This window comes from Schistocerca cancellata, chromosome 3 (assembly GCF_023864275.1).
Source record: "Schistocerca cancellata isolate TAMUIC-IGC-003103 chromosome 3, iqSchCanc2.1, whole genome shotgun sequence".
Classification (NCBI taxonomy): domain Eukaryota; kingdom Metazoa; phylum Arthropoda; class Insecta; order Orthoptera; family Acrididae; genus Schistocerca; species Schistocerca cancellata.
Window position 1 is genome coordinate 550896728 of NC_064628.1, and position 20378 is coordinate 550917105.

The window sequence follows — 20378 nt, forward strand, 5'->3', positions numbered from 1 at the left end:
TTCACCAAAAGTATTCTAGGCTAGCTACATATTTGATGTACTAATCTTTGTGGATAAATATGTTATGTATTACACCTTATACACAAATATTATATATGTTAAACCTTTACCAACTCTTGAACCTGAGGCAGTTTTGAGCAATACAGTTAAACCTTGATGGGGTTGATTGACAACTTTGTAAACACATAAATTAATTAACTCCTTTACATGCAGATTTCAGCCAGTGGAACATGAGAACATGTATCCGCAATCACGAAGTGCCCTGAAGCTGACATCACTTCTCTAGAATATCATGCACACATACATGGAAATTTGCAGAACACTGCCAGGGTATGATTTTGTGACACTGTGTCAATGATTAGCCCAACTCACTCTTCAGTGCAGCATCCAGTGTGATGTGTCCCAAAGGAAATAGGAAAAATGCTGCTGAGACTTGCTTACCAGAAACAGTCCAGTCACATGCTGATCACTGATGGACAAGTTAATATTCCAGCCAAGGCGAATGACCCAGTTCAAATTCCAAACTGATTGCCAATGCTCAATGCTCACCAAAATTGATAGGAGTGCAAGGGACTAATTCCAATGTGACGTACTCCCTGCCATCCGCCGAACAGACAGTATCCTCCAGGCCGCTGACCCATCACTCATATGATGCCGTAGCACTTCCCATGCTCACAAATAGCATGTGCCCGGCTCTTGCTACATGGCTTACTCCTCTCTCTGTCGTCCAGTCCACTAGTCACCACAGGCTCACCCAGTGTGCACTTAAAACTGCTATCCACACCTGGCATCTCTGACCACAGAACAATATTTCTTTGGGTTAAGGCACATTGAGGCCAGAAATCGATACAGTCACATGTATGCATTGCAGAAGTTAGGACCGAAAATCATATGACCATATCAGTTATTATTATTATTATTATTGCTTCTACAACAATGTGATGAACTGTTTTGTGAACCATGGAGGATCAGTACCATCTCTTATTAATTTATTTGCTATATATATCTCTCAACTGCCATTTATAATATTACTTTGAATTTAAACTACATCAGGTCTGTACTTACATAATCAGATTGTAAGTAGTATAGACTGTCTCTTAGGAAGGAATAAACCGAATTTTTATCTGCATTTTTAAAAAATATATGGTGGAATTTGAGGAGACTGGGTGTTTTTTTTTTTTTAATATAAAAAAGGCAGAGGGCATCAGGAAACTACAGAAAAGGCATCAGTCTGAAAGGGAACAGGACAAGGGTAGACCTAGCAACTATCAATATTGTCATTGCACACAAGAAGTGGCTACATGTATAGCAGGGCTCTGTGGAGGAGACTGGGTGATCTTTTATGTTAGAGGGAATCAGGACACTACAGAAGAGGCATCAATTTGAAAGGACACAGGACAAGGGTAGACCTAGCAACTATCAGTATTGTAGCTGTAAACTGTTATAGCACACAAGAAGTAGTACATGGGTAGCGGAACTGTTTGGAGGAAACTGGGTGGCTTTTTAGCTTAGAGGGCATCAGGAAACTACAGAAATGGCATCAATCTAAAAGGGTGCAGGACAGGGTAGACCTAGCAATGATCGATATTGTAGCTGTAAACTGTTGTAGCTGTGTTGGGGAAGAACCATAGCTCCAAGCTCTAAAACAAAACACTGAAGCTAAAACCATTATAGTAATGGAAAGTTGGCTGAAGCTGGAGATAAATTCAGCTAACATTTTTACAAAGGACCTAAATGTATTCGGGGAGGATAGATTAAATGTAGTTGGTGGTGGAGAATTTATTGTTGTCAGAAGTAGTTTACCTTCTATTGAAATTGAAATAGGTATTTCCTGTGAGTTAGTATGGGTGGAGGTTATACTTGACAACTGGAATAAATTGATAATTAGTTCCTTTTACTAACCTCTGACTCAGACGATACAGTTTCAGAATAGTTCAAATAGGCACTCTGCACATGAAATATTCCTGAATATACGAACATTACAAATTTAAGATATTTCAAAAATGTTTCAGATGTGATAAATATTAAATAACAAATAATTGCTAATGGTTGGGTTTGAAATGGTGAGTCACAGCACACCATCATGCAATGCAAATCACTGCATGCCCACAGCTCATGGCATGGCTTCCTCTCCTGAATAACCACTGACCCACTCTTTCAGAAGTTCTGATTGGAGCCAACTGCAGCACCCTGGACCTTCATCTTGTTGATGGCATGGCTGTGCTGGTTGATCCTGGTATTCCAATAGTTTTGTTATATTCTCTTCACTATGATGAGCATTGAAGGTAGCAGCTCTTGTCAAAGCACCATGCTCAGCAAGAGGGTCTTCACTTCCCTTGAACCTCCCATCATCAATCTGCACCTCTCGATTGTGGTAGGGCTTCATACAGTTGGCACGGCTGATGTCTCTGTGCTTTTGTTTTTTTGATGTAGGAGTCATAATTGTCAGTTCCATATGTGATATCATACAAGTGATGAAGGACACGATACAGTGAAAAGTAGCAGTTTTGTAATGATAGTCTCACTTTCTGCCAATGGCCTTGCCAGGTGGTAACACCAGTTCCCGTCAGATCACCAAAGTTGAGTGCTGTCAGGCTTGGTGAGCAAATGGATGGGAGACCATCTGGGTCTACCAAGTGCTGTTGGCAAGCTGGGTGCACACAGCCCTTGTTAGGCCTATTGAGAAGTAGTGGCTCCAGTCACAAAAACTGGCAATGGCCAGGAGTGCAGTGTACTGACCACGTGCTCCTCTGTATCCACATCCAGTTATGCCTCTAGGCTGAGGATGGCATGGTGGTTAGTTGGTACCATTGGGCCTTCCAAGGCCTGTTCAGACAGAGTTTAGTTTCAGTCTCACTTTCTCACATTGCATAAAAATGGATGAAAAACCTCGTGCATTGTACCTCACTGACCAGTGCTTGGCATTATAGCACTCCTGGTCTTTCTCCTGGGTGTCCATGGCCCATATCCAATCCAGCTGCCTTGCTTCTTTGGCCCTGATGCTGAGGTGTCTCATGTGGCCATCCTGAGTATCATTTGGTTGAGATGGGAACAGTGTATCTATTGTCATTATGACATCGAGACCATGGAGCAGAAAGAATGGGTGAAGCTTCATTGTGTTGTATGGGAATGTCATGGCAGGCAGTATTGTACCAAGTCTCTCTGTTTGATATCAACATAGTCACAAACATATCTGCCGATTTCATATTGAAGCATTATTTGAGGCCACTCATCCATAAATGCTAGCAGTTATTATGTGGATGATGTTGCCATGTGGACTTATCTCTGATACTAGTCTCAACTGTAAAATTTTGGCAGAATCAGATATCATCACAAGGTGTGCTCTATACTTCAAAATCATGTCTTCTACAAGGAAGATTTTTCACAAAGGCATCAAATTTAGTGTCCAGTGGCCACAACATGGACAAGACAGAAACTGAAATTAAGAGTTGCAAAGCAAAAGAAAAATGCTTAACTCCATGTTTTCAAATATACTTTTACAAAGAAAAACCCAAGAGTATTGCCTCTGTTTAATTCTCACACCATTGAAAAGATAAGTGAAATTTATATTAGTGTCAGTGGCATTGAGAAACAGCTGAAATCATTAAAATTGGAAAAAGCCCAAGGACCCAATTGAGTCCATATCAGATTCTATATTCAGTTTGCACCAGAGTTAGTCCATCTGTTACCTACAATCTGTTTCAGATCCCTTGAACAAAAAACACTCCTGTCTACAAGAAGGGTAGCAGAAGTGATCAACAAAACTACTGGACAATATTATTGACACAACAGTGATTGTATGTTACGAGATGAATAAATCTATCTATCTTAATTTCTTATAGAACCTTAGAGCATATTCTGAGCTCAAACAAAATGAGGCATCTCAAACAGAATGACGTCCTTCATGTCAACCAGCATGGGTTTCAAAAAGGAAGATCATGTGAACCCAACTCTCACTTTTCTCACAAGACATCCTGAAAGCCATGGATGAAGGCAGTCAGGTAGATGCCATGGATGAAGGCAGTCATGTAGATGCAGTATTTCTCGATTTCTGAAAAGCATTGGCTCAGTATGTCACCTATGCATGTTATCAAAAGTACAACCATATGGGGTATAACATAATTTGTGACTGGATTGAGGATTTCTTGATAAGGTGGAAAGATTTGGTTATCTTTGATGCAGGGTCATTGACTGATGTAAGAGTAACTTTGGATGTACCCCAGTGAAGTGTGTTGTGTCCCTTGTTGATTATGTTGTATATGAATGACCTTGAAGACAATATCAACAGACTTTTCACAGATCATGCAGTTATCTACAGTGAAGTACAGTCAGAATGAAGGTGCACAAATATTCAGACCGTGATAAAATTCCAAAGTGGTGCAAAGATTGGCCACTTACTTTAAATGTTCAGAAATGTAAAATTGTGCACTTCACAAAATGAACAAACATAGTATCCTATGAATACAGTATCAGTGAATCGCAGGTAGACTTGGTAAACTTATACAATTACCTGGATGTAGCACTTAATAGGGACATGAAATGGAATTATCACATAGGCTCAGTCATTAGTAAAGCAGGTAGCTTAAAAATTGCCTATGAGACCCATCCTAGAATACTGCTCAAGTATGTGGGACCCATACCAAGCATGACTAACAGGAGTTATTGAATGCATGTAGAGAAGGGTAGCATGAGTGGCCAGAGGTTTGTTTGATCCATGGAAGAGTGCCACAGAGATGTTGAAAGGACACAACTGGCAGACCTTTAAGGATAGCCAGAAACTATTCCAAGAAAGACTGCTAACAAAGTTTCAAGGACAGGCTTTATTTGATGACTCTGGGAACACAGTAAAACCCCCTATATATTGCTTCCATAGGGATTGGGAGAACAAGATTAGAAGCTATAATAACTGGTACAATGGGCATACACTCCTCCATGCCCTTCACAGTGATCTGCAAGAGTGTTTTTGTCAATGTAGATGTAGAACTTTACAATTCAAGAAGCTTCAGCAGTCAGCAAACTTTGGTGACAGCATAGCAGGTGAGGTAGTCAGTGCAGTTTATATCCATTGATTTCCATTCACCAACCTGAATAACCTCCCCAAGAGGTCAAGTCCAGCTCATTGGAATTGCGCTGCTGCAGATGGGACCATTACAATACCCTATAAATAACTGTAGCACAGGTTTCCATTGTTGGCATTCCATTGAGTGGCTCACAGAGTGTCTTAACAAATATGTAGAGGCCTTGCCAGTGACACATGTGTCCGTCTCATGCTAGAGTCTTCGTGGATCCCAGGTGACTAGATGTTGGAGCATTGTGGAAATACTTAACGATAACTGGCTGTAGAGGAGCTAGAATGATGAGCAACCATTTCTGCCCAACTGGATCATAGTTCCTTTTATACAGTGTTCCATTTGTTAATTGGAATCCTCCTTTGGTTGGTTCCCCATTGTTCAAGGCTTTTATGGTTTTCAGCAATGATAGATGTTCCTTCTGTACATCAGCGATGTCATTTAACACAGTGATGACTGACAATTCATCCCCGCTGCTGCAAGCCGTCCGGTGTGGCCGAGCGGTTCTAGGCGCTTCAGTCTGGAACCACGCGACCGCTACGGTCACAGGTTCGAATCCTGCCTCAGGCATAGATGTGTGTGATGTTCTTAAGTTAGTCAGGTTTAAGTAGTTCTAAGTTCTAGGGGACTGATGACCTCAGATGTTAAGTCCCATAGTGCTCAGAGCCATTTGAACCCGCTGCTGTACTCTGCTAAATTATTCTGTGAAGGCAGTCAGTATCCTTGTGTTTGTGTCTGTTGTATACCATTGTGACATCATATTCCTGAAGCCTCAGCATCCATCTCACCAGTCATGGTAGAGAATGGTGATCAATCATTATGGTCAATGTTTGTCAAATAAATACAGCCAGAATTTGTTGATGGCCCATACAACTGCAAGGCATTTTGTTGGTTGCAAAGGAGTTCATGCTGGTTTTGGAAAGTACTCTCAAAGCATAAGCTATCACCTCTTGAGCACCTTCCTGAATTTGTGCTAGAACTGCCCCTATGCCAAAACTGCTAGCTTCGGTGTGAAGTTCAGTCCTGGCACTCTCATCGTACAATGCTAGAACCGGAGCTGTTAGCTCCTCCTTTTAAGAGAAGGAAAGATCTTTCTCACATTCCAGGAATGTCTGGGGTCTCCACGTGATAGTTCTTGCAAGGATATGCATTTTTACAGAAGTACTTTATGACTTGCCAGTACTATGAGCACATTACAATAAAGATTCTTATATCATGAATCCCCCCCCCCCCCCCCCCCCATGAACCATGGATTTTGCCATTGGTGGGGAGGCTTGTATGCCTCAGCGACACAGATAGCCGTACCGTAGGTGCAACCACAATGGAGGGGTATCTGTTGAGAGGCCAGACAAATGTGTGGTTCCTGAAGAGGGGCAGCAGCCTTTTCAGTAGTTGCAGGGGCAACAGTCTGGATGATTGACTGATCTGGCCTTGTAACACTAACCAAAACTGCCTTGCTGTGCTGGTACTGCAAACGGCTGAAAGCAAGGGGAAACTACAGCTGTAATTTTTCCCAAGGACATGCAGCTTTACTGTATGGTTAAATGATGATGGCGTACTCCTGGGTAAAATATTCCAGAGGTAAAATAGTCCCCCATTTGGATCTCCGTGTGGGGACTACTCAGGAGGACGTTGTTATCAGGTGAAAGAAAACAGGCATTCTACGGGTTGAACGTGGTATGTCAGATCCCTTAATCGGGCAAGTAGGTTAGAAAATTTAACAAGGGAAATGGATAGGTTAAAGTTAGATATAGTGGGAATTAGTGAAGTTCAGTGGCAGGAGGAACAAGACTTCTGGTCAGGTGAATACAGGGTTATAAATACAAAATCAAATAGGGGTAATGCAGGAGTAGGTTTAATAATGAATAAAAAAAATAGGAATGCAGGTAAGCCACTACAAACAGCATAGTGAACACATTATTGTGGCCAAGATAGATATGAAGGCCATGCCTATCACAGTAGTACAAGTTTATATGCCGACTAGCTCTGCAGATGACAAAGAGATTGATGAAATGTATGATGAGATAAAAGAAATTATTCAGATTGTGAAGGGAGATGAAAATTTAATAGTCATAGGTGACTGGAATTCGATAGTAGGGAAAAGGAAGAGAAGGAAACGTAGTAGGTGAATATGGAATGGGGGTAAGGAATGAAAGAGGAAGCTGCCTGGCAGAATTCTGCACAGAGCATAACTTAATCATAGGTAACACTTAGTTCAAGAATCATAAAAGAAGGTTGTATACATGGAAGAAGCCTGGATATACTAAAAAGGTTTCAGATAGATTATATAATGGTAAGACAGAGATTTAGGAACCAGGTTTTAAATTGTAAGACGTTTCCAGGGGCAGATGTGGACTCTGACCACAATCTATTGGTTATGAACTGTAGATTAAAACTGAAGAATCTGCAAAAAGGTGGGAATTTAAGGAGATGGGACCTGGATAAACTGACAGAACAAGAGGTTGTAGAGAGTTTCAGGGAGAGCATTAGGGAATGATTGACAAGAATGGGGGAAAGATATACAGTAGAAGAAGAATAGGTAGCTTTGAGAGATGAAGTAGTGAAGGCAGCAGGGGAGCAAGTTGATAAAAAGATGAGGGCTTATAGAAATACTTGGGTAACAGAAGAGATACTGAATTTAACTGATGAAAGGAGAAAATACAAAAATGCAGTAAATGAAGCAAGCAAAAAGGAAAACAAACATCTCAAAAATGAGATTGACAGGAAGTGCAAAATGGCTAAGCAGGGATGGCTAGAGGACAAATGTAAGGATGTAGAGGCATTTATCACTGGGGGTAAGATAGATACTGCCTACAGGAAAATTAAAGAGATCTTTGGAGAAAAGAGAATCACTTGCATGAATGTCAAGAATTCAGATGGTAACCTAGTTCTAAGCAAAGAAGTGAAAGCAGAAATGTGAAAGGAGTACATAGAGGGTCTATACAAGGGTGATGTTCTTTAGGACAATATTATGGAAATGGAAGAGGATGTAGATGAAGATGAAATTGGAGATATGATACTGCGGGAAGAGCTTGACAGAGCACTGAAAGACCTAAGTCTAAACTAGGCGCCGGGAGTAGACAACATTCCATTAGAACTAGTGATAGCCTTGGGGAGCCAGCCCTGACAAAACTCTACCATCTGGTAAGCAAGATTTATGGGACAGGCAAAATACCCTCAGACTTCAAGAAGAATATAATAAATACTTCCAATCCCAAAGCGCAGGTGTTGACAGATATGAAAATTACCGAACTATCAGTTCAATAAGCCACAGCTGCAAAATACTAACATGAATTCTTTACAGACGAATGGAAAAACTGGTAGAAGCTGACCTCGGGGAAGATCGGTTTGGATTCAGTAGAAATGTTGGAACACATGAGGCAATACTGACCCTATGACTTACCTTAGAAAATAGATTAAGGAAAGGCAAACCTACATTTCTAGCATTTGTAGACTTAGAGAAAGCTTTTGGCAATGTTGACTGGAATAGTCAGGGGTAGAATACAGGGAGTGAAAGGCTATTTACAATTTGTACAAAAACCAGATGGCAGTTATAAGAGTCAAGGGGCATAAAAGGGATGCAGTGGTTGGGAAGGGAGAGAGACAGGTTTGTAGTCTATTCCCGAGTTATTCAATCTGTATATTGAGCAAGCAGTAAAGGAAACAAAAGAAAAAATTGGAATAGGATTTATAATCCACGGGGAAGAAATAAAAACTTTGAGGTTCGCCAATGACATTTTAATTGTTAGAGACAGCAAAGGACCTGGAACAGCAGCTGAACAGAATGGACAGTGTCTTGAAAGGAGGATATAAGATGAACATAAACAAAAGCAAAACTAGTATAATGGAATGTAGTAAAACAGTTTCCAAACATAACAAAACTGTGCTAAGTCATCACCCTACCTCCTGGTGTTTCTGTCCATTTGTAAACAAATTTTAAGGCTCTTATTATATCTTCAGAGTTGTTAATTGAGATGTGGCCAGATAATAAGGTTGGTAAAGCTAAAGTGAAATAACTCTGATTGACATGTCCCAGTTTCCACTTACACTTGCTTTAATCAAAGAGTCCAAAAATGGATTCATTTCATAGAGGTAACATTCTACCAGTTTTTTCTTTTTACTAGCAGTGTGAGTATCTTCTAAATAGTGCAATGCATCATCTCCTGTAACCTTATTTGTGAGATAATATAATCCCATTCTTACTTGTACTGCAGCTGGGTGTCCAGCCATGTGCAACCTTTTATGTAACATGACATTTCAACAGTGTAACTTTCCATCATCTTCAGGTGATACCTGTAGAATGAGTATCTTTGTATTTGCTTCATCATACCTTCTTTTATAAAGGAGGCACAGTGTAGTGAAGACATTCACTCTTTAGATATCACCTGCAGGTAATGACTCGATAGGCTATTGTTAACATGATGTTACATGGATGAGTGCACCTGGCTGGACACCTGAGAGCAATAAAAATATTGCCAGGAAATCTTAAGATCACAAATCCCATGCTTCCTTAGAAGAGACAATTGCAGTACCTCTTACTGTCTTATGTATATATGGGTCGACACAAGCTGCAAATTTCTTCAAGGAAGTCATTGCATAGGCTGCTTTCATTTTTTAAACAAACACTTTATTTCATGATTTTTTTGCTATTAGATAATTTTGCCCATTTCGGTATTTTCAAGCTACACAGAAGTGAATCCTGCCTGTAAAATGATAAAATGCAACCCTTATGCAGGTCTTTGCCACTGTATCAACATAAGCCACAAGAAATCCTTAGGTTAACATTAAAAATAAAACTGCACATGATGTAGTCAATCTCTGAACTCAAAATTTTGATTTACTTAAAAGCTCTGTTCCAAATAATAGGAAACCTGAACAAGGATTATGTGTAATGGTATTTTTAGAGAATGCTAAATCCATTCCATTGAACATTTTACCTTTTTTATTATTTCATGGTAAAATAATTGAAAACAGTCATATTTTTACAGGTAACTTCTCCATTATTCTCTAGCCTTTTACCCTGCATTATTCACATGCATTGCTTGTTCCAACAGTATATATTCTGAAAAAGCTCAGAGTTCACATTTCTACATTTTAATTTGTTATTGATTTTCATGAGCATATAATGTGAGGTGCCCAAGTATTTTAATCTCTGATAGTCAAAAATGGCTTCCTGCAAATAATTTGGGATTGTTAATACATAAATGAACAGTTTATAATTACCAAGACATGGTGAAGTTGAACACACACACACACACACACACACACACACACACACACACACACACACACACACACACACACACACAGTACTTGATTTGTGATGGAATGCACTGGTATTCCATGCTGGTACGTCTGATTATGAGATGTGGTACAGTCGAATTTTTTTTTACAAGTGCAAATACTGTATTCACATTTTTAAAATGACATAAAAGTTTTAAAATAAGATTGGTTTTAAGAAGTCTAAAGTTCAAAAATATCCCCCACCCCCTTCCCCCTCTCTTTCCAGAAGATCAAGCACTGGAATGTCTTATTTCAAGCATGGTGTGTGTGTGTGTGTGTGTGTGTGTGTGTGTGTGTGTGTGTGTGTGTGTGTGTGTGTGTGGGTGTGGGTGTGGGCGCGCCCCCTCCCCACATGAACAATAAGCATTACTGTGGCGGTGTGTCTTGTGTGTCTCAATGATACACGTAGCCGTACCATAGTTGCAACCACAACGGAGGTGTATCTGTTGAGATGCCAGACCAACACGTGGTTCCTGAACAAGGCAGCAGCCTTTTCAGTAGTTACAGAGGTAATGGTCTGGATGAATGACTAATTCAACCTAGTAATATCAATCATGTGCTGGTACTGTGAATGGCCGAAGGCAAGGGGAAATTACATCTGTAATTTTTCCCAAAGACAAGCAGCTCTACTGTTGGATTAAATAGTGATGACATCCTCTTGGGAAAAATATTCTGTAGGCAGAATAGTCCCCCATCTGGATCTCCAGGCAGGGACTACTCAGGACAATGTCGTCATCAGGAGAAACATAACTGTCTTTCTATGGATCAGAGTGTGGAATGAGGCTAGAAAATTTAAAAATGGATGGATAGGTTGAAGTTAGATGTAGTGGGAATCAGCGTAGTTCAGTGGCAGGAGTAACAGGTAATGCACGAGTAGGTCTAATAATGAATAACAAATAGAAATCCAGGTGAGGTACTGTGAAAAAAGTAATGGATGCATTATCTTAGTCAAAATAGACGCAAAACCAACACCCACCACAGTAGTACATCACCTCAGTAGTATTCAGTGGTACAATTATTTCCTCAGATGATAAAGTGATTGAAGAAATTTATGGTGAGATAAAATAAATTATTCAGATAGTTAATGGAGACAGAAACTTAATTGTGATGGGGGACTGTAATTTAATAATAGGAAAAGGAAGAGAAGGAAAAATAGTAGGTGAATATGGACTGGGAGAAAGTAATGGAAAAGGTAACCGCTTGGTAGAATTCTGCACAGAGCATAATTTGATAATCACTAACACTTGATATAAGAACCACGAAAGAAGGTTGTATATGTGGAAGAGACCTGGGACACCAGAAGGTTTCAATTTGATTATACATGGTAAAAAAGAGATTTTGGAACCAGAATTTAAATTTTAAGTCATTTCCAGGTATAGATGTGGACTGTTATCACAATGTATTTGTTATGAACCCTACATAAAAACTGAAGAGATTGCAAAAAAAGATAGGAAATTAAGGAGATGGGACCTGGATAAGTTGAAAGAACATGAGGTTGTTGAGAGTATCAGATGGAACACTAGACAATGATTGACAACAACAGGGGGAAGGAATATAGTAGATGACAAATGGGCAGCTTTGAGAGATGAAATTTTGAAGGCAGCAGAGGATCAAAAAGGGAGAAAACAAGAGCTAGTAGAAATCCTTGTATATCACAGGAGTGGTTAAAGAAGAAAATACAAAAATGCAACAAATGGAGCAGACAAATGTGTAAAAAATGAGACTAATGAGAAGAGCAAAATGGTGAAGCAGTAATGGCTAGAGAAAATGATGAAATATAAGGATATAGAAGAATCAAACTGAACAATGGAAACTCCAATTAGGGATATCAACAATGTAGGAAAAGACAGATTGCTACTTACCATAAAGGAGACATGTCAAGTTGCAGATGGGCACAATGAAAAGACACTCATATTTAGTTTTTGGCCACAGCCTTCATCAGTAGCCGACAGGCACAGCATCAGGAGGTTGTGGAGCAGGAAGGTGGGAGAAAAGAAACAAGAAAGGAGAGGAGCAGGCAAAGATGGGCAGATGCATTGGCAGAGGGCTGCCTGTAAACAGGGTGGGAGACAAGAATGGGGAGGAGATGGTAGGACAGAGGGGGTGGAAATTGTTGTGTGGAGGGTGTGGGGACAATACATTACTGTAGGTTGAGGCTGGGATGATTATGGGAGCAGAGAATGTGTCGTAAGGATATCTTCCATCTGCACAATTCAGAAAATCTGGTGGAATAGTTTTGTCATGGTCTCTTCTTCCAATGACAGTAGTTCTGATGGATAGCAACTTAGATCTTTCAGTATCTTGTCAAACTCTTCTCACATATCGTATCTCTGATCTCATCTTCATCTATGTCCTCTTCCCCCTCTATGATATTGACTTGTAGTTCATTTCCCTTGTATAGCACCTCTATATACTCTTTGCTCCTATCAGCTTTCCCTTCTTTGCTTATTACTGGTTTTTATCCTTTGATTTTCATATCGCTGTTTCTCTTTCCTCCAAATGTGTCTTTAATTTTTCTACAGGCAGTGCTTCCAGTACCTTTCCACTAGAGAAGACACGTCAAGATGCAGACTGGCATGATTAAAAGACAAACAAACACACACACACACACACACACACACACACACACAAAAGCAAGCATGCTTCACGCACACATGACCATCAACTCCAGCATCTCTGGCAGAATGCAACATCACGTGGAATGCAAGCAGCAATCTGGAGGGGGTGGGGAAGGGGAAGAGATAGTAGTGTACAAGTGGGGAGAGAGATGAATGTTGACTGGTGGCGTGTGCAGGGACTAGACTGTCAACAGGCCCAGCTTCAGGAGGTTGTGGGGCAGGGAGATAGAGAAAAAAGGAACAAAAAATGACAGGAATGGGGAAAGACAGGCAGATGTGTTGGCAGAAGCCTGCAAATAAACAGGATGGGAGATGAGAATGGGGAGGAGCTGACAGGACAGTGGGGGTGGAAACTGTTGGGTGGAGGGAGTGGGGCAGTATGTTACCATAGGTTGAGGCCAGGATAATTATGGGAGTGGAGAATGTGTTGTAAGGATAACTCCCGTCTGTGTAGTTTAGAAAAGCTGGTGGTGTATGGAAGAAACCAGATGGCTCGGTTAGTGAAGCAGCCATTGAAATTAAGTGTTTTATGTTCAGCTACATGTTGTGCCACAGGGTGGTCTACTTTGCTCTTGGACAAAGTTTGGGAGTGGCCATTAATCCTGGTGGACAGGTGGTTGGTAGTTATACCAACATAAAAATCTGTGCACTGGTTGCAGCAGAGCTTGTAAATGACATGGCTGCTTTCACAGGTGGCCTGGCCCTTGATGGGGTAGCATAAACCCATGACAGGACTGGAATGTGAAGTGCTGGGTGGGTGGATTGGGCAGGTTTTGCAGCTGGGTGTTCCACAGGGATATGGTCCTTGTTGCAGGGGGTTGGGATTTGGAGTGGCATAAGGACAGACTAGGATGTTGGGGATGTAATGGTACTTCCCTTTAGGAGAGGTGAAAAGTAACTTGGGTAGGATGTCCCTCATTTCAGGTCACAATGGTAGATAATCAAGGCCCTGGCAAAGGATGTGGTTCAGTTGTTTTAGTCCGAGGTGGTACAGGGTGACAAAAGAGACATTCCTTCGTGGTTGGTTTTTGGGGGTGGTGGGAGGATTGGGGTTATGAGAGGAAATGGCACAGGATATCTATTTGCAGACTAGGTCTGGGGGCTAGTGCCTGTCTGTGAAGGCCTTGGTGAGACCCTCACCATACTGAGCAAGTTAGTTTTTGTCACTGCAGATATGCCGTCCCCAGGTAACTGAATATGACACACTTGATTTCAATGGCTGCTTCACTACCCGAGCCATCTGGATCCTTCCCTACACCACCAGCTTTTCTGAACTGCACAGATGGGAATTATCTTTACAACACATTCTCCACTCCCATAATTATCCTGGCCTCAACCTACGATAACATACTGCCCCACTCCCTCCACCCAACAGTTTCCACCTCCACTGTCCTGTCATCCCCTCCCAATACTCATCTCCCATCCTGTTTATTTGCAAGCTTTTGCCAACACATCTGCCCGTCTTTCCCCACTCCTGTCGTTTTTTGTTCCTTTTTTCCCCATCTCCCTGCCCCACAACCTCCTGAAGCTGGGCCTGTTGGCAGTCTAGTCCCTGCACACGCCACCAGTCAACATTTGTCTTTCTCCCCACTTGTACACTACTATCTCTTCCCCTTCCCCACCCTCTCCAGATTGCTGCTTGCATCCCACGTGATGTTACATTCTGGCCAGAGATGCTTGGTGGTCATGTAGCGTGAGGCATGCTTGCTTGTGTGTGTGTGTGTGTGTGTGTGTGTGTGTGTGTGTGTGTGTGTGTGTGTGTGTGTGTGTGTGTGTGTGTTCTTACTGACAAAGGCTGTGACCGAAAGCTGTGAGTGAGTGAGTGTCTTTTATTCGTGCCTGTCTGCAACTTGTGGCCGAAAGCTGTGAGTGAGTGTCTTTTATTCGTGCCTGTCTGCAACTTCAACATGTCTTCTTTAGGGAAAAGGTACTGTAGGTACCGCCTGTAGAAAAATTAAAGAGGCCTTTGGAGAAAAGAGAAACAACCATATGAAAATCAAATGATAAATACCAGCAATAAGCAAAGAAGGGAAAGCTGATAGGAGCAAAGAGTAGATAGAGGTGCTATACAAGGGAAATGAACTACAAGTCAATATCATAGAGAGGGAAGAGGACATAGATGAAGATGAGATCAGAGATACGATATGTGAGAAGAGTTTGACAAGACACTGAAAGATCTAAGTTGCCATCCACCAGAACTACTGTCACTGGAAGAACCAGCCATGACAAAACTATTCCACCCAGTTGCAAAGAAAGTAGGTGCTGACACGTGTGAATATTGCTAAACTACCTGTTTAATAAGTCATGTTTGCAAAATACCAACTTGAATTCTTTACAGAAGAACTGAAAAATTGGCAGAAGGTGCCTTCGAAGAAGATTAGTTTGTGTTCTGGAGAAATGTAGGAACGTGCGAGGCAATACTGACGCTATCTTAGTGGATAGGTTGAAGAAAGGCAAACCTATATTTGTGGCGTTTGTAGATTTGAAAAAAGTTCATGGCAATGCCTAGTGAAATACACTATTTGAAATTCTGCAGGTAGCAAGTGTAAAATATAGGGAGCAAAAGAGTGTACACAACTTGTCCACAAACCAGACTGCAGTGGAAACAGTAACTGGGCATGAAAGGGAAGCAGTAGTTGAGAAGGGAGTGAGCGTTGTAGCATGGAAACCAAAGAAAAATTCATGGTGAGGATTAAAGTTAAGGGACAAGATATAAAAACTTTGGGGTTTGACAATGACATTGTAATTCTATCAGACACAGTAACGGACTGAAAAGAGCAGTTGAACGGAGTACATAGCACCTTCAAACATCAACAAAGGAAAAACAAATATAATGGAATGTAGTCAGGTTAAACCAGGTGGTGTAGATGGAATTTAATTAGGAAATAAGACTTCAAAAGTATTAAATGGGTTTTGCTATTTGGGCAACAAAATTATGGATGATGGTCAAAGTAGAAAGGATGTAAAGTGTAGACTGGCAGTGGCAAGAAAATTGTTTCTGAAGAACAGGAATATGTTAACACTGAATATAGCTTTAAGTGTTAGCAAGTGAAATGTGGATAATAAAAAGTTTAGACAAGATGAGAATAGAGGCTTTTGAAATGTGGTGCTACAAAAGAATGCTAACAATTATACGCGTAATAGTGTAACTAATGAGGAGGTACTGAATAAAATTGGGAAGACAAGAAATTTGTGGCACAACCTGAATAGAAGAAGGGATGGGTTGATAGGAGGGAAGTGTGTGTGTGTGGGAGGGAGGGGAGTGGGGGGGGGGGGGGGGAGGTAAAAACTGTAATATGAATACAATAAGCAGATTGATAAGGATGAAAGTTGTAGTAATTATTCAGAGATGAAAAGGCTTGCACAGGATAGTGCAGCAAGGAGAGCTGCATCAAACCTGTCTTCAGACTGAAGACCACAATAACAACAAATGTAATAATTATATTTGGAGGAATTTTATATTATTTGCATTGCTTTCATTCTCCCAAAACATAATTCCACCTTACAACAGATTCAAAGTTGCAATGGCAGACTATCTGTCATGTGTCTGTAAGAGTAAAGGAGGCCACTCAGCCGCTCGGTGTAGCCGAGCAGTTCTAGGCACTACAATCTGGAACCACACGACCGCTACGGTCACAGGTTCGAATCCTGCCTCAGGCATGGATGTGTGTGCTGCCTTAGGTTAGTTAGGTTTAAGTGGTTCTAAGTTCTAGCGGACTGATGACCTCAAAAGTTGAGTCCCATAGTGCTCAGAACCATTTTTGAGGCCACTCACATTATAGGAGAAGGATTGAGTCAACACAAGCACATGCAAAAGACAATGTCTGTCATCTACTCAGTGCTTCTGTTTTTCAGTGTGGCCACATTTACTCCTAAATTATTTACATTCTACCAGAAGTTTCTGACTATAGGTGTTCATATGAGATGCACTGAACAGTAATATTGCTGCAAATGGAAGCCTTTTTAATTTGTTTGCCGTGTAACATCTGTGTGTCTGTATATATATATAAAAACAAATATGATGTGACTTACCAAACGAAAGCGCTGGCATGTTGATAGACACACAAACAAACACAAACATACACACAAAATTCAAAGTTACAATGGCAGACTATCTGTCATGTGTCTATAAGCAATGTCTGCTTGTGTCTGTGTATGTGCGGATGGATATGTGTGTGTGTGCGCGAGTGTATACCTGTCCTTTTTTCCCCCTAAGGTAAGTATTTCCACTCCCGGGATTGGAATGACTCCTTACAGTCTCCCTTAAAAACCACATCCTTTCGTCTTTTCCTCTCCTTCCCTCTTTCCTGATGAAGCAACCATTGGTTGTGAAAGCATGAATTTTGTGTGTATGTTTGTGTGTCTATCAACATGCCAGCACTTTCGTTTGGTAAGTCACATCATCTTTGTTTTTAGATATGTTTTTCCCACGTGGAAAGAGAGAGAGAGAGAGAGAGAGAGAGAGAGAGAGAGAGAGAGAGAGTTAGCTATCTATCGAGAAACTTAGCATGCAAATGCCTATTTGATGTTCAACATCTCTTCTATTCAGTGAAATGAAACCATTTTCATACAGATGTATATAGTATATAATACAGTTATTCAGAATACTCCCATAGTAGTTAAATATACTGTAGCAGTTTAACAAAAGTTTGATATTGTGAAAGAAGAGCAGCAGATTTGTAGATGTAGTGACTCTTAAATTAATTCAAAATGATAATATGCAACCTTTTTTGATGAAATAATTTTTTTAGTAAGCACCTTTTGCAAATATCTGTAGCTCATCTCGAATAACAGTTTTTCATTTAATTGACAGAAGCAGTTAATCATAGTTGCATTTGTGTGTTGATTTTTGTTGTGACTCAGTCCAAATCCCTAAGGTTCTTCCTCATGGTATGCTCTATAGATTATGATGTGCAAATGAGTGAATGAGTACACTTCAGAGTTGGTTAAGTCCATACTTTCATGGCAGTGTGCAGTGAGCACTCATATACTAGATTCTGTCAAAAAGAAATAATAACAATGTATTTTGAATGTCTAAAGTCGTAGTAGTGTATATATGAACCTAATGTTACATGTTTGCAGACCATCCAATACTGCAGATTTTGGAGACAAGAACTGTGGACAAAATGGCCCAGGATTTTGTTAAGAAACAAAAACCTCGTATAAGTACATAATACATTACATGTACTAATTTTGAAATGTGTACATATAAGATGATATGATTAATATGGTACTTACATCAAAAGGAAAACTGTTATGTCCCATGCATCATGTGAGAGCTGTCCTATTTGAAGGAACTAGTGCAGAACAGGCAGTTCAGAAATTGCTGATCATGAGAAACAGTTTTTAAATAATATTACCAAAGCACAATAAGTGTAGGATTTTTAAATGTGTATTATAAGTGATATAAAAACAAGTTTTGCTGTCTCAACTTCAATGGAGGTCAGTAATGTCCACTTTTTGTGTACTGTATAGTGAATTTATGGAAAATGAACTAACTGTATAAATTGTTACAAGAAATTCCATGTGTCAGTCTTGCAGTGCATAATACTACAAGAAAACATCTGTGTAAAGATGTTGCAGTGTGTGTTTAAAATCAGTGCTATTAAAGGACCAGATACTAAATCAATGTAATATCAATTTTGCTTAATTCATCTTGCATTGATGTTGACACAGTAATGGTTTTGGTTATATCTTTTTGCTGAGTAACAGACTACAATGGCACATCCTAGGTGCAATTTGTCTGTATTCTATTCCAGTAACTGGACAATAACATATTATTATTACTATCATCTTTCTGCAGTGTTGATTTATGGAGCAATGTTTCTATAGCTATTTGAGGTGACAGATGTGAACTGTTTACTTAGGTGTTTGATCTTCGATCATTCTGTTGTGATATGTGGTATTGCTTGCATCTGTAAAGTGAATTTGAAGGAGTACTGAATACTGTTCAGTTCATGCGAAACCTCATTTTATGGTTTCTGATGGCCAGTTTTCTAGTACTGTGATATGAAAGACAGTAAATCTACATGCATATGAAAGAGTATGTGGCACCATCAAAGACTTAACTGAAAATGTAAAGACAATCTTCTTCAGAGATAAGCAGCAACCAGCTGTCTTTTAACTCATATTTTTTTATGTTTGAACTTGTCCTCTGAATTCTAAGAAAATGAATATTTTATAATGTAATAAAAATGAAAATATAGTATGCTCTACTAATCTTGAATAAGAATAACTTCTGGAGTCAATGTGGATTTTATATTACCTGTTACACTACAACTTTCAGCATAGTCTATATGAAACATACCAGTTGTGCTGTCAAGTATTTCAACATATTTATTTAACTGGAGAGCAGGAAATCTTCCTCATCGCTTATAACTGACGTGTGAATCTGCTCAAGCTCTCCGATTTTTGTTTATTTATTTAATTATTTATTGCCTAAGGATGATTCCATAACAGAGATGTTCATAATGACCAAAATTGAAAAAGTAAATGCTGTTTGGTAATTTAAAATAAATAAAAACTTTTATCAGATTTTGTTTGTTGTTTATGCAGGCAGAGGTTGGAATTCTACTGCATGTGAAAAGTCCATTGCACAAAATAAGTCTAGCAACTCTCCATTCATCTGGAAACAGCACCAATGTATTACTTTATTGGAGTTTTCTCTTTTTGCTTTCCAATAAGACATGAAGAGCTCTTAAGAAAAATTAAATACAAGATTTAAGCAAGTTAAGGCTTCAAACTTTATTTGTGGTAGATAAGTTCAGCTGATAGTGAGGTTCATTAAGCGGCATGCCATTTCATTAATTAATTTTTTGTTGTGGTGCTTATATTCAACACCCCCCCCCCCCCCCCCCCCACACACACACACACATAAATTTAACAAAAAGATGAAAGTGAAGTATAAAATATTGGGACACAGAAAGGTAAATAACACACAAGGAAACACAGCAATCATAGTAGGTACTTTTCTACAACTGTACAATAGTTATTTCCATTGCTGACTGTTAAACCTATGCACACAAAAATGAAACTTTTTTCCATTGGTATTTTCTTATTTAGATATATCTATATTTTAAATAAAGAAAAGTGTTAACTTTTATATAAAAATTACTCAGTTCTTTGTTGTTTATTGTGCTTCACAAAACATAGTCATCACCAATGTATATTGCCGTCTACAAAATTATTTTTAAATTTGTACCTGAAAAATAAGCTTCCTAAAACTGTTCCTGTAAATCTGTTCAAATTTTGTACATTATCTTGAGCTCAATTATGTTTGTCCAGGGTTGCAGAACATTAAATTCTCTGTTGTGTCAGAAATTATCCATCAGTTCCAAGAAGTATGTGAATGTTTTGGTTTATTGTTAAGAACTATAAACTTCCTCTCTTTGATTTAACCTTTCTGTGC

General features: G+C 39.7%; 1 protein-coding gene across 1 annotated transcript in view; it reads left to right on the forward strand.

Annotated features, from left to right (window-relative positions):
* The window catches only part of LOC126176419 (BAI1-associated protein 3), a 394605-nt gene extending 375137 nt beyond the window's left edge, over positions 1–19468 (forward strand). The window contains exon 24 of the mRNA XM_049923576.1: positions 18053–19468. Within this exon, the coding sequence (XP_049779533.1) occupies positions 18053–18144 (92 nt within the window). The 3' untranslated portion in view covers positions 18145–19468. The remainder of the gene's footprint in view (positions 1–18052) is intronic.
* Positions 19469–20378: the final 910 nt, after the last annotated feature.